This window comes from Ochotona princeps, chromosome 5 (genome assembly GCF_030435755.1).
Source record: "Ochotona princeps isolate mOchPri1 chromosome 5, mOchPri1.hap1, whole genome shotgun sequence".
Taxonomy (NCBI): Eukaryota; Metazoa; Chordata; class Mammalia; order Lagomorpha; family Ochotonidae; genus Ochotona; species Ochotona princeps.
Window position 1 is genome coordinate 62,869,620 of NC_080836.1, and position 14,424 is coordinate 62,884,043.

At 38.9% G+C, this 14,424-nt stretch overlaps 1 protein-coding gene across 1 annotated transcript in view; it reads left to right on the forward strand.

Moving 5' to 3' along the window:
* The first annotated feature begins 1,096 nt into the window (after window positions 1-1,096).
* The window catches only part of ZNF804A (zinc finger protein 804A), a 233,484-nt gene continuing 220,156 nt past the window's right edge, over window positions 1,097-14,424 (forward strand). The window contains exon 1 of the mRNA XM_004576992.2: window positions 1,097-1,207. Within this exon, the coding sequence (XP_004577049.2) occupies window positions 1,097-1,207 (111 nt within the window). The remainder of the gene's footprint in view (window positions 1,208-14,424) is intronic.

Genomic DNA, 14,424 nt, shown 5'->3' on the forward strand with positions numbered 1-14,424 from the left:
GCGATTTACGGTGCTTATAATGGGAGCCCTGGAGGGGTGCGGGGGTGACATTGTTCTCTCCTCGCCTTTCTCTTAAGATTCTGAGCCGGATGCCAGCCTCCGTATACCCCAAAACACATGAAAACAACAACAACAAAAAACAAATAAAACCCACTGGGCTCAGCCCAAAGAGCAGCAGCACTCGAGAAGGAAGATGCTGTAGATTCGCTGCAGTTGGAAGTGGTTGGCTCTCTGGGTACTGAATTATTAATTTACCCCACCCGACTGCCCCGGCCAGAAATCGGCCAGAAATTGCGGGTTCTTTCGTTCCCTTCCACCACTCCACCTTGGAGGAGTCTCCCACATCCCGGCGGCGGCCGCCCGCCGCCCGCCATCGGTGGCCGTCCACGCGCCCCTGGCCCTCTGCGGTCGCGGTGGCCGCACGGCGCGGGGCGCTCGGGCTCGTCGCCCGGCTGGCGCGGTCCGCGGGTCCCGGTGGCGGCGCGGGAGGGCGCAGGGTGGGGGGAGGCAGCGGGTGACAGATGTACTCTTCTGACAGCTCTCGGTATCAGCCCAGTGGCTCCCTGCCATTGGCTCAGTGCAATGGACCGGCAACGCCGCTCACTATAATAACACTCATGCCTGCCAGCAGCCGCAACTCCGAGAGCGGGCGCCGAGAGCGGGGGATGCTGCTGCTGCTGCTGCTGCCGCCACCACCACCGCCGCTGCCGCTGCTGTCGCTGCTGCCGCTGCTGCCGCCGCGCAGGCGGCTCCCACAGCCCGGCTCGGCTCCGCTCCCGCGCCGACCCAGACTGGCGCTCGGCTCGGTCTGTCTGGCCGGCCCCCTCCTGGCCGGGCTGTTCCCGCGGGGCTTCTAGTCCCAACGCGAATTGGAAGAGAAGCGCACGCACTCTAGAGAGGAAGAGCGACTGGGCATGCGGAGGCGCGGGCGCCTGGGCGCGCTCGGCCGCCGGGCGTAGCGAGGCTGCCTCCCCGGGACGAACGGAGGGCCCTCCCGGCGGGTCCCCGCGCACCCTGGCCGGCCCCTGCGCGCTGCGGCTGCGGGCGCGGGGTGCATGGACGCGGCGGCTGCGCTGGAGGAGGCGGCGGCTGCCCCATGGAGTGTTACTACATTGTCATCAGCTCCGCGCACCTCAGCAACGGACACTTTCGCAACATCAAGGGAGTTTTCCGGGGCCCTCTCAGCAAGAACGGGAACAAAACTCTGGTAATCATTCATTCATATTCTCTCTCTCTCTCTCTCGACAAGGGTTACTGTGAGGTTTGGACTGCTGTGATTCAAATTGGGTTTCTAGTGTACTGGATTCTGGCTTTGCAGGCGTGTGTGGAGAATTAGGTGAGGAAAAAGGAAGGTGCCTTAGGCACGCTGTGATCCGTGGCTTTGCTTCACACTTCCTCAGCCCTCCGGTCGCCCTCCCCCTCGCTCCCTAATGCCCGATATCAACCGCAGCTTCTTGTCTGAGGTAAATGGTGCCAGCAGGACCTCCTCAGAAGGGAAGGGAAGGACCCGAACCCCCAGGTGTCTGGGCTTAGGGACCCGAGATGAATGAGGAGCAGGTGGGCGTCTCCGAGGAAGGCTGGGAGCCCCGTGGCCCGCGGGTCTGGGGAAGTGGCGGGATGGAGCGAGTTTGTGCGACTGTCTCGGCTCTTCCTGAAGGAAGGTCTGGCAACAAACTTCGTCCGTGAGAAGTTGTCAGCCCGGAGCAGTACAGAGCCCCGCGCTGTCCATTTAGCGTTCGTCAGCCTACCGGGGTTGAGGGGAAGTGTGAAGGGCAACCACCACGTCCTGGTGAGGGCCTTTAGTAAGCCTCGGAGGCATCCGGGACGCGGGCAGTTGCTGGAAGGTTCTTGATGGACCACAGGGCAGGATCCTTCAGTGTTCTCCCAGGGAAAGCACTCCTGCTGGGCAGGGGCGGATGTACAGAGCCTTGAGATAGCGCCTGGTGAGAGCGGCCACTTTTCTTTCCCTTCTCCTCTTAGCTTCACCTCTCTGCAGTACTGACCTGTGCTGGTGTCCCTGGATAAACACCTCTTTACTGGGGAGAGGAAGTAGAACGAAGTCTTATGGCGCTAAGTACTGCCAAAAGTGGAGCCCAAGCAAGGTGTTTTGTTCCAGCACAAATGTGTGATTCAGAAAACCTGGTCCATTAGCAAGCAGGCTCACTTCCCATTCTTACAGGCATGGCTTACTCAGACTAAACCTGTGAAGTGGAAGTTTAAGGGCAGACTTGGAAAGTACAAGCCTAAATAGATATTCTTAATCTAAAGTCCTTGATACACGTTGAAGTGTATTTCTATGTAAATAAATATAATGTGATTGGAAAATAAGTATTTTCCAATCGTGAAAAGCTCTCGTCTGCAGTCTTAAGTGAACGTTGGAATTGAAGTGTGGTACATTTAATTGTTCTTTCAGTCTATTGGCCGCCTACTTTTGGCTCTTAATTTAAGATTCTAAAAAGCAGGGCTATGGGCCAGGCGGCGTGGCCTAGCGGCTAAAAAGCAGGGCTAGCTTATTGCTCTTCTTATTCTAAGTATGGTTGGTTGTTGTTGTAGAATTAAAGAAAAAAATTGTTTGCAGTCTTCTTTAGTGACCTACTGAATTGAGTAATAAGCAGTTAATAAGTAATCAGTAATATCTAATAAAGGAATTATTGAAGTTATAACTTACAAAACTCAACTCGACGCAAAGGTAAACTGGGGGAGGGAAATAATAGACAAATTAAAAGAGCTATACTTTATTTCCACGATTACTATTTGAAAAAAATAGTTGCTTAATTTCAACTTGTTAGACTCTGAAGTGAACTTTACTTTTTTAATAATTGAGTTTTTTCATGCTGATTTGTTTGTTGTGTTTGAAGTCGATTATTCTTAATTAAAAAATGTTAAACTTTTGATTTATCTATGTAAACTTATGATTAAAACATGATAGAAAGCAGCTACAAAAAGAGGTGAATACATCTAGACAAGTGTCAGAAGCTACAAATAAGGACCGGCCTTTGAGATCATTCCTGTTGTGTTTACTGTAATCATCACAAAAGTGAGTTAGAGGGCCCTTCACGGTTGTCCTGGTAGGTCGGAAACTAATCATGGTTGCATTGTTACTGGCAGAAATGCTGTGAAGTTTTATTTGTCATCCAAGCTATGCTGTATATGAATGTTCTAGATTTTTTTTTTTTGGATGGGTTTTGCTATTGCCAAGAGTGAGGTTGGAAGAGATTCTGGACAGATCCGTATGTGTCTGATATTAATTTTAAAAGGCTGTCTTATTTATCAAAGTGTTTTCTTCAAAGTACATAGATACTCTGAGGAATTCCTATGAAGTACAACTTAGTATCAACCAAAAATAGAGATATCAAACTTCTGTGAATTAACAATGTAAATAAGAAACACAAATGTTGTCTTAAAAATATATATATATAATATGCCACATTTTGAAAGATTTTAAGTAAGAATTTGGATATTTCATTACTATTTTCCATTTCGTTTTTCAAATTATTTCTAAATAATCTACTTTGGTGGAGAAAAATTGTAGATCTTTCCTACTTTGTTTTTCAATTTGATTTTGATATATTTGACTTTTGCCCTCTAAAACAATACATTTTAGTATTTTGAAATATGCACTAATCTTAAATAATTTTTAAAACACTTAAGTGTTCTTTCCTCTTATTTCAGAAAAGAATAATAACTTATAAAACCATTCTGGGAAAGGTACTTTCATTTTTTTTTAAAGCAGTTCGAGTATTTCAATCACTAGATAATAGGTGTTTGGGAATTCTTTTAAAATTCTCATTAAAAAAAGAATTGTAGAATCTTAAAAAAAAAATCAGCACACCCAGAAAGCCTACAACAATCAGTACAGTATCCAATCATGAATTAGAAGTTGCCTTTGAATAAGCAGTGTAACTCAGGTTCTTGTGACACTACTTAAATGCTTTAGTCGTCAATACAGGAAGTAATCCTGACACTCACATTCATTTCATTAACCTATACAGTCCTTTCAGTGGCCTTATTTTGTCACTCAAACATAAAATTCTGAAAAAAAAAAAAAAAACCTTAAAGATCAAAGTTGCTGTTAGTTGTGACACTATTTATGAGCTTTTTAATCTATTTCACCTGACAACTCTAACTGGAAACGTACAGAACTGCACTTTGTAATGTCATTCAGAAACAACCCAGGACAGTGTATTTGTCCTCATTTCTGTTACACATGGCATCACATCTGTAATACAGATTTAGTCACATGGAACAAGAAATACATTGGAATTTTAGTATTTATCCTAATGATGCAGGATATGCTATAGAATTTAATTGCAATAAATAGAATTTTTTTTATATTGCTGTTTCTCTTTGCAGTTACTTAAGGTACAATTTTATAAGGAATTGCTTATTGGATAGACATTAAATTGTGCTAAATTATGCTCTTTTTTTACCATTGATTTATAATTGACCCCAAAATGCATTTGCCCTAATTATCTGCTTTACAATCTTTAGTACAAAATACGTATATGTGATGTGTATGAGTCTCTGTGTCTCTATGTGTGTGCAGATTTTAATATGGAATTTAATTCTACCCTTTGACCTTTGGGATTATTGCTAATTTGTTTATTAAATACTGCTTGTTGGTCAACTTCTGATTATCTCATGGTAGTCTTATGTCTATTTCGCAGAAAATGGAATTGAACTAAAAGTGACTTTTAGGCTGTGTGATGAATCAATATTGTGATGCTGATCTCCTTACTATAAGTGACATCCTTCCATACATTTTACATATTCTGTTATGGTGTAATAGGAATCAATGTAACAAGATTAAGCATCTAGATCACGTCTTTGGTTTGGTTGAAGGTACTTTACTTTTCCATTTTTCTCCAGATATAGAAAACTTATGTTAAATTCACAGAGTAACTTGAATTTTAAATTATTTTCTTTCTATATTTTCATTTAGCCCAAAATCATCACTGGTTTTTGTACAGCCTAGATCCTGTTTCTATAAGCTGTTTTCCTATTTCAAGACATGAAGTTCCTGGTTTCATAGAAAAAAAAAAAAAGAAGAAGAACTAATTAATGGGCTCTGGGCATATTTATTATTGAATTCATTGAATTTATTGAGAAGACTTTATTGCAACACACAATTCTAGATACCCCAGGCTTTGTGTGTATTATGTTCTAAATATCACAGGCTGAGAAGTTTTCAGGAGTGTTCCTGTTCATTCCAAATCTGTTGAAAATTCATCCATGTCTTTTTTTTTTTTGCATGTTTGTAAGTTTCTTGTCTCTCAAGATAGGCTCATGTACCTTATCTTCAAAAAATATGGAAAATTTATTTTCAAAGCCTTTCTGTATCCATGGCCTCACTAAAATTGGATAGGTCAATGAACTATGCTATATCATCTTTTGTTTTCATTGTTATTATAGAATATAATTTATTCATAGCATGTCTTTACACATCTTCATTTTCTCCAAAAGGAATAAAACTGAAAAATATCTACTCACTAAAACTTATTTGATAGTACTTTAAGGCTATGCATAATACTAATCAGAACAGTTTCTTAAACTGATACTGTTGAAAGAACAACCATGTTAGATGAATAACCTCAAAAGAGCTTAAGGGTGAGGAATGATTAAAACAATATAATAAGGGTTTGTGCTGTGGCTCAACTGGCTAATCCTCGACCTTCAAGCTCTGACCTCCCATATGGGCACTAGTTTGTGCTCTAGCTGCTAGACTTCTAATTCAGCTCTCTACTAATGGCCTAGGAAAGCAGATGAAGATGGCCCAAGTCCTTAGGCCCCTACAAGAAGCCCCTGGCTTATGGTTTTGGCTGTGGCCATTGCCGCAATTTGGGGAGTGAACCAGCAAATGGAAGATCCTTCCCTCTTTGTTTTTCCTTCTTTGTAAATCTGCCTTTCCAATAAAAAGAAAGAAACCATTAAAATAAGAGAACAATATCTCATACTTTTTCTACTTTATTAAAAAGTAGTCTGTTTATTCTTTCAGCTTTGTTTTAAACTTGCATATATTCAGTATTAAAGTCTGTTTCTTATTTTTTCTGAAATTAAAGTGTCATCTGTTAAGTTCTGTGTTTTTGTAATCTACTAAAACTTTCCAGTGTATGCATTTCCATAGTACATTACTCAAGGAAGATAATTGATAACTGAATTATTGTTATGATTCAACATTATATGCAATGTTGTTCTAAAGTTGAATATAACAATCATAATTCCTGCATACTTTGTGAGCTGATTAAGCATAGCAGAAATGTAGATAGTGATAGTGATGGAATAACTTATGCCTCAGTGTTTTCCAACGTATCATTACATTTTTAGGTCAGGGATAAATTCAAGATGCAGACATATTTTGTTAGTGTGTACACTATTTTTGGAATATTTGAATGTAACTGGCATTCCAAGAAGAATGGGCTTCACAGCTTGACAGTCTATTCTATTTTTCCTACTGTGTAGGCTTTTTAAAATTTACATTGCCTTTCTCACCCTTAAGGCACTTGCATTTTTCACTTTTTTTTTTTTTTACCAAAAATTTATCTATGGAGAAATAGAAATGCTTTTATTATTCAACATGTGTGCTTTGTCTTATAAACTATTAGATAACTATTTTTAAGAACTTTTGAACAGTTTGCTATTTTTTTTGTCATATCTATATACTATATGTCTGTTAACAGTGCTCTCCAGATCAAACATCTAGAGATATTATCACAAAAATCAGCATAGGGATTTGAGGGTAATGTATTAAAAAAAAAGATTTATGTATTTGAAAGGCAGATTTACAGATAAAGAGAGGGAGACATGGAACTATCCCATCTGCTAATTCACTCCACAGGTTGAGGTGACTGGGCAGAGCTGAGTCAGGCCTAAGCCAGGGTCCAGGCACTTCCTGTTCTCTCAGGTTGGGCCATCTTCTACTGGATTTCTAGGCTGTTAACATGAAGCTGAATTGGAAATGGAGCAGCAGGAATGTAAACTAGTGCCCCTGTAGTATGCAGGGGCCACAGTTGATGGCTCTACCCCCTCAGGGAACAGCATAGCCCCATCAGGGAAATTTATTTTTGCGTTTTAAAACTTCCAACTTTACTCAGGCCCCAGACTAATGGTTAATGTCTTTTCTGAGCTTTGTAATTGTGTATATAATATTATTCTTTAATCTATAAATAAACATGTTTAACTCCCACTGCAATTTGAAAATGGTTTACAAAAACAGTTATGGTTAGAAGAAATCATATTTTTTAGCAATTGAACTAATAAGGTAATGTGGAAATAATTTCCTCCAGTGATCCTGTTTAAATGAGAGGGTACTGTTGCAGGGGAATGCTGAATGCTAGGAGTTTGAATAATCCTTTGACAAAAAAATGTAAACATTATTATCTGTTTTTACCACAACCACAACTTCTGAAGAAATTGCCTGTTTGTATTCATCACGTTATATTGCTTGCCAGAAAAAAATGCAAGCATAATTTTGTTAGTTACTGTTAACCTTGAATCACTTAATTGGTTTAATTCCATTCTAAATTATCTGTTGCAGTAGAGAAGGCCTTACATTTGCACTATTTTATGATGTGTTCAGCTAGGAAGACTTTATAAAGTTTTATAAATGTATTACGGTCCTTTTTCTAGCTCGGTGTAAGATAAAATGAGGGCAGGTAACAATTAGAACTCAGTCCTACTGTCAAAATAAACACAGTCCTTTCTGTGATCTGTTACCCTAGACTTTTCCCAAATGCCTTGACACTGTTAGAAGAAAGTTACATGATTTTATGTGTGAAAGTACATTTAATATTTTTAATGTTTATGATAACATTGCTATGTTCAATTTAAGGGATTTTTTTTTTCTCTACAAAAACTTTGAAAGATTAAGCGATGTTGATTTTGGCCCTTAGTTTTATGTGTTAACTAGAATAGCTTCTAGTTACTTAAGAAATGCTAATCTAGGTATTGTTGGGAAGGCATTCTCTAAGCTTAGTTACTATAGACAATCTGGTTTGGCTTCATGCAATCAGTTCAAATTTCTTAATAGTAAAAACTGAGATTTCCTGGATTACAAGGGATTCTACTTAAAGAATGACACATCAGCCCGTTCTTGATCTTTTAGCCTGCCTGTCTGCCCTTCACATTTTATATTTATCAGTTCTTAGAAACAATGAATTCAATTCCTCAAAATAAAGTTTGAATATACATGTATCCATTTTTTGTATATTTAAAAACATTGATGAAACAGGGAAGATAATATAAACAAGCTTATAATAACTAAATTGAAATGTTTGTCTGGATTATAGGTTATTTTTGCAAACAACCTCTGGCCAACAAAGGAAATATGCCTTATGCTACTTATAAATATGTGAGACGTAGTTATTCTTATCCGTTACACTCCCCATAGCTAGTCACACATATGTACATTATACTTGAAGTTGAAGTCAACCTATCTCTAAATGGGAGAAAATATTTGTAAACTTGATTTTAAAAGTGTAAGCTTTGTAGCTCTTTGTATATTCTGGAGATTAGCCCTCTATCACCTATGTCGTGTGCGAAGATCTTCTCCCATTCTGTGGGTTGCCTTTTTACTTTGTTGATTGTTTCCTTTGCTGTACAGAAGCTTCTTAGTTTGATGAGGTCCCAATTGTTTATTTTGGTCTCGGTTTCTACTGCTTTTGGAGTCTTTTTTAGGAAGTGAGGGCCTACCCCTAAGCGTTGCAGTGTGTTTCCAACATTTTCTTCCAAAAGTTTAAAGGTTTCTGGATGTAGGTTTAGATCTGTTATCCATTTAGATCTGATCTTAGTGTATGGTGAGAGATGTGGATCTATCTTTTTGTTTCTGCAGGCCAAACTGGAAACCATAATGCTAAGGGAAGTGAGCCAATCCCAAAAAGTTAAATACCACATGTTTGCCTTAATTTAAGATGATATGATGTTATGTATAACATGTTATGTTATGAATGTTATATGTTGTGTATAAACTAAAATTGAAATGTAAGTGAGGTGGTCACAGAAGGTGGCTAGGAACTTGCATTTACTTTTAACATATTGGTTACTCATTACTATGTCAATTAATTCCATAATGATGTAAATTTTTGCTGATGGTATGTTGGAGCTTTCAATTGACTGGGATGATACTCTGCTGGCTCTGTCTTCAGACCAGAGAGGGTATACCTAAGAAGCTGTTGAACTTGACTGAACAATAAGATGCTGGACTCTATGTTTGGTATACGCTTGCAATGTGGGAATCTCAACTGAACTTGAGCTGTGGTTATGCAACAAGGTGGAGGAATCCACCATGGTGGGAGGGTTTGGGGAGGGGTGGGGAGAATCCCAAGTACCTATGAAACTGTGTCACATAATACAATGTAATTAATGAATTAAAAATAATAAATAAAAAAGTGCAAGCTTTAAGTGGAACTAAGTAAAATGAAGAATTTTAATTTTACAAACAAGAATGTCTTCATATTTAAAAAGCTTAAAGAATATACAGAATTATTTTCAGTGTCCACCAGACAAAATCAGCAGAAACTCTAATTGAACCAAGTTGGACATATTAATATTTGTTGGAACAAGATGAAGTACAGGCCTTGGGGAAGCATGCGGGTATGAAGTGTAGTTTTACAGGATTTGGGGGTTATAGGGATAATTTGGAGGATAATTGATTAAACCACTGAGAAATAGTGTCTGCTGAAGCTGTAATTGGTAATGAGACTTTTCCCCCCTCAACTGGCTAGCATATCATGTTAGATAACAAAACCAATGCTTTTGATTTTGTCAATGTTCAACTATGATTATGGAGTGGTCTTGTTTTTACATTACGGTCACAGATTGACCTTGTCTGATGTTAGTGAACTGGTAAAATATTCTGTGCTTCATTCAAGGAACCACACCTCCCTCTGAGATCCAGCAAAGCTCCTAGACCATGATTTTCAGCTTTTTTTTTTTTTTTTTCTCAGAAATGACTGTGGGAATGCATGGTTGGCTAACGGGAGGAAGGCAGGACAACCTGTTCAATGATGAGGATTGCAGGGAAATGAGATATAAAGCTGAGAACTTTTAGAAATGAGGAAGGGCTAAGGAGCATTAAGGGTGAATGAACAGACATGTGGCTTTCTTTCTAGAGTAGTGTGAGAACATTCCCATCTTGAGACAGAGACAGGGGAACAATGTTTTCAGGGCAAATAGACTTCACTTGGACCAAAAGCTGAAGTTTAACTTCTGAAAAAAATTAAAGCTACAGACAATTATTAATAACAAATATTTGTGAGCTTAAGACAGTTCCAGAGGTTTTAGGACATGTGAAAACTGCATTAAGAAAACACATACAACATTGCATATAGAGATTTAGGTTTCAAAATTGAGGTTGAATTTGGAATCCTGGACCAGCAGTGATCAGTGTCACTGAAGATACAATGCAAGACAACCTTGGCTCTAATAAACTTCATGTAGGCAGTGGTGGCAATAACTGCAGATGACAAAGGGAGGAGTCCTGAGGGGAGGACTCAGAATCCTTGGGCTCACCTTGGACACTTCCTGTGAGATTGAATTATGCGTAGTTCTACTCTCTTTTGACCTGTGCTCATGTGTTATGTCAGAAGGGCAGGTTATTCTTAGTGCAAAAATTTTTCCCAAGGTTAGTTCCTAAGGAGTCAGATTACTAACAACAATGCAAAATGCAATTCAATCATTGCTTGAGTCAGATTGAAATGTTATAATAAATGACTAGAGCCTGGGTGGCTTAACACCAAATGCTTATTTTTCATATTTCTGTAGTCTGTAAAACCCAACATCAAAGGTGCCAGCAGGTGACTGCCTGCTTTCTGGTGGCCAGATGGCTGTCTTATTTTACCCATATTGGTGGAATAAATTCATCTCACTCATGAGGGTTCCAGCCCCATGACCTAATATCCTCAGAGAGGCCTAGCTTTCTGATATCCACCCACTGTGGGTTGGGATCTCAGCATTTGCACTAAAGAGATATGAGCATTCAGTCCATACCATCCATCCTGTTTGCCTTACTTGTGTCTCTCAGAGAGGAGACGCTGTCAGAATGCAGTATAGACTGAACAAGTTTGTATGGATTTTACAAAAATTCTGGTACTCTTGGAGTCGCCAGTGAGTTTGGGTAAGTTAGAGAAAGCAGGAGATTTTTGGAGAAGTTTCTGGGAAAGAATTGAAGTCAGTTGCAGAAAAGGAAATAGTTTAGTAGTGAGAGGTATGTAATTAAGATTTTTTTTCTTAACAGACTGAGAGGTGAAAGGTGGGATTAAATGTCGATTTAATCTTTGTTTCGTGGACTTTTTTGCAGTAGCATAATCCAGTTACTGCAAGGAAGTGTCAGTGGAAAACTGATTTTTCACTTGGGGTATCTTTCAAACTTGATTTTTAGCAAACCACCAACCCTTGTTGAAGACAATTTCTGGACAAAAAAACCCCTCATAATTTGGAAGAGAAAGACTGTGCTTACATTAGAAAATTGTGTTCTTTCATACAAATGTGTATCCATCATATTTTTTTTCATACAAATATGTATCCATCATATTATTTAAAGTACAGTGTACAAAAGTAGATATATCAATCTGTTTCTGTAAGTAGTGAATATAAGTATTTATAAGCCAAACCCTAAACATAAACTGTATAGCAAAGCAGTGCTTCATATAAATTTTCATTTTTTAGGGACCAACACAATGGTGTTGTAGGCTAATCCTGCACCTGCAGCACCCATATCCCATATGGGCACTATAATCCTAGCTGATCGACTTCCTATCCAGCTCCCTGCTAGTGGCCTGGGAAAGTAGTGGAGGATGGTCCAAGGCCTTGGAACCCTGAATCTATGTGGGAGACACAGAGGAGGCTCCTATTTCCCAACTTTGGACTAGCCTGTCTGGCCATTGCAGCCATTTGAGGAATGAACCAGATGGTGGAATATCTCTCTGTTTCTCTCACATCTCCCCTTTTCAGCTTTTTCAAGTATAAAAAAAAAGCTTTACAAAATTTCATTTTCATGTTGGAAGAATCTATAAATAGGGAAAATGCACAATTTTCCACCACTCCTCAAAATGGCTGCAGCATGCCAGATTTGGGCCAGACAATAGCCGGAAGTTCACTGGTTTTCTCATGTGGGTGGCAAAGGTGCAAGTATTTGTTTATCATCTCTCTGTTGCTTCCCAAGATGCATCATTGGGATTCTAGTGGCTGCAGCTCAGACCAACATTGAGATAAGTGATTTGAGTGTCCCAAAAGGCCGCTTACCCACTATACCATAAATCCTGTCCACCATAAATCCTGATGTCTATGTTCTAAGCTTGGCAAAGTGCAGGAGGTTCTTTCTTCCACAGAACTTCCCAGAACTGTGCTGCAGAATCATTCTAAATTTCATAGAAGGATGAAAACATAAAAGAATTAAACTGGCACATTACTAATCTCATTTAAATTCACCAGACAAGGGAAGTGTGCCACAGCTTGTCATTAATTTCAAGACATTTGGTGAAGTTCAACTCTCTCATTGTTAGTTGTATTGACTTTAAAAGGAGACAAGAGTATCTGACTAGAAGCTGATTTTCAGATTACATGAGATAAGTAATGTATTCCAACTTCTGCACAAAGTTTGACACATCATCCTTCAATCAGTGATGACAGCTGTTGACAGAACCATATTGCTGGAGCATCTGCATCTCTATTAAAAATCGTATGCGTTGGATACATATGGAATTACCTAATTTGGACACATTTTCTTTTCTAACTCATACAAATTTGTTCCATTTTTGTCTCAGTGATCTTGTCTGTTTGGACTACTACAACATTATACTACTGACTGGTTGGTTACATACAATATAGAAATTTATTTCTGATGGCTCTAGAGGAAGAGAAGCCTAGCAGCAAGGAGCCAGCAGATTTAGTGCTTGGTGAGAGCTATTTCCTGCTAGATGAACAGCCATTCTAGCCTTAACATGGTGAAAAGGGACAAGACTCTCTTTTGTAGCAGGACAGCCATTTATCCATGAGGATAAGAGTCTCATGAGCAAATCATATCCCAAGGCCCATCTTACAATAGTGTTAGATTTAGATTTCAGTATTTCCATTTTGAATTCACACAGACATTCAGGCCATATTTTGTACTTTATGAATGGCACCTATTACTTAGACTGACACCAAACAATGTAAAATTTCTTGCCTTTATTATTTATATGATGCCACATCCTTTAGGAATTAAAGAAATGAAAAATCTTAAGGGAACCTTGGAATAGCAGTCATTCTTTTGCCTCAAAAAGGTGGTGAAACCATAGAACCATTGCTTAGGAAAGCTTAGAATTTCCTTTCTCTTTTTTTCGAAAGTAATTTCCATAACTGTGATCCCCATTGCAGTATCTTCTTGTATCATTCCATTTTGATGTCACAACTTTAGTATTTACACTAGGGGGCGCCATAACATTTTATCTTGCTATTATATGGACAAGCATAGTAAACAACCACAGATAAAAAATTTGGCAAATATGGTAACCAGAATTAAGTTAAAAATCACTCGAAAATGTAGTTATTCTGGAAGTCACTATGCAAATTAATCACACATGCATGATATGTTTGCTGTTGATTATATTTGTGTAATTTGTTAGGTAATAATTTTTTAGTATCCTATAACTCATTCCCATTTAATGTTATGTAGCAAGATGAGGTTGACATGAAACTGATGACTATACCAACCATACTTTCATAGACTATTATTGTTGCTTGTAAAAATATCAATTTTCTGGCCCGGCATGGTAACCTAGTGGCTAAAGTCCTTGCCTTGCATGTGCTGGGACCTTAAATGGGTACTATTGTGTATCCCAGCTGCTCCAGTCAACATCCAGCTCCATACTTGTGGCCTTGGAAAGCAGCAGAGAACAGCTCAAAGCCTTGGGACCCTGCACCCACATGGGAGACCCAGAAAAACCTTCTGGCTTTGGATCAGCTCAGCTCTGGCCATTGTGACGACTTGTGGAGTGAACCAGTGGATGAAAGATTTTTTTCTTTGTATCTCCTTCTTTTTGTATATCTTACTTTCCAATAATAAGTAAATATTTTGTAAAATATCCATTTTACTATTGCAGCTTGTGTTTCTAGATTCTTCATATTACTTCCAATCTAAAGTTACATGATTCTTTGTTTCTGCTTGCTTATGTCACAATTAATTTGTAATACAAATTCGTTAACATTTTCAGCAATCATTATTTAGCAAAATAATAGTAATTTTGATGGCCATGATTTATTGCATGAATAGGTAAAATAGGAAATAAAAATATGTGGAAATTTTGAAATTGATCCATTATTTTTTTGATTGCTACACATGTTGTTATGCTAAAATGGTTAAAAACATCAGGGGTTAAAATTTCCAAGTCTTATAAAATTCTATTTGGAATTTCCTTCATGAAAATTAAGGTTACATTTCTTAGGAAACTG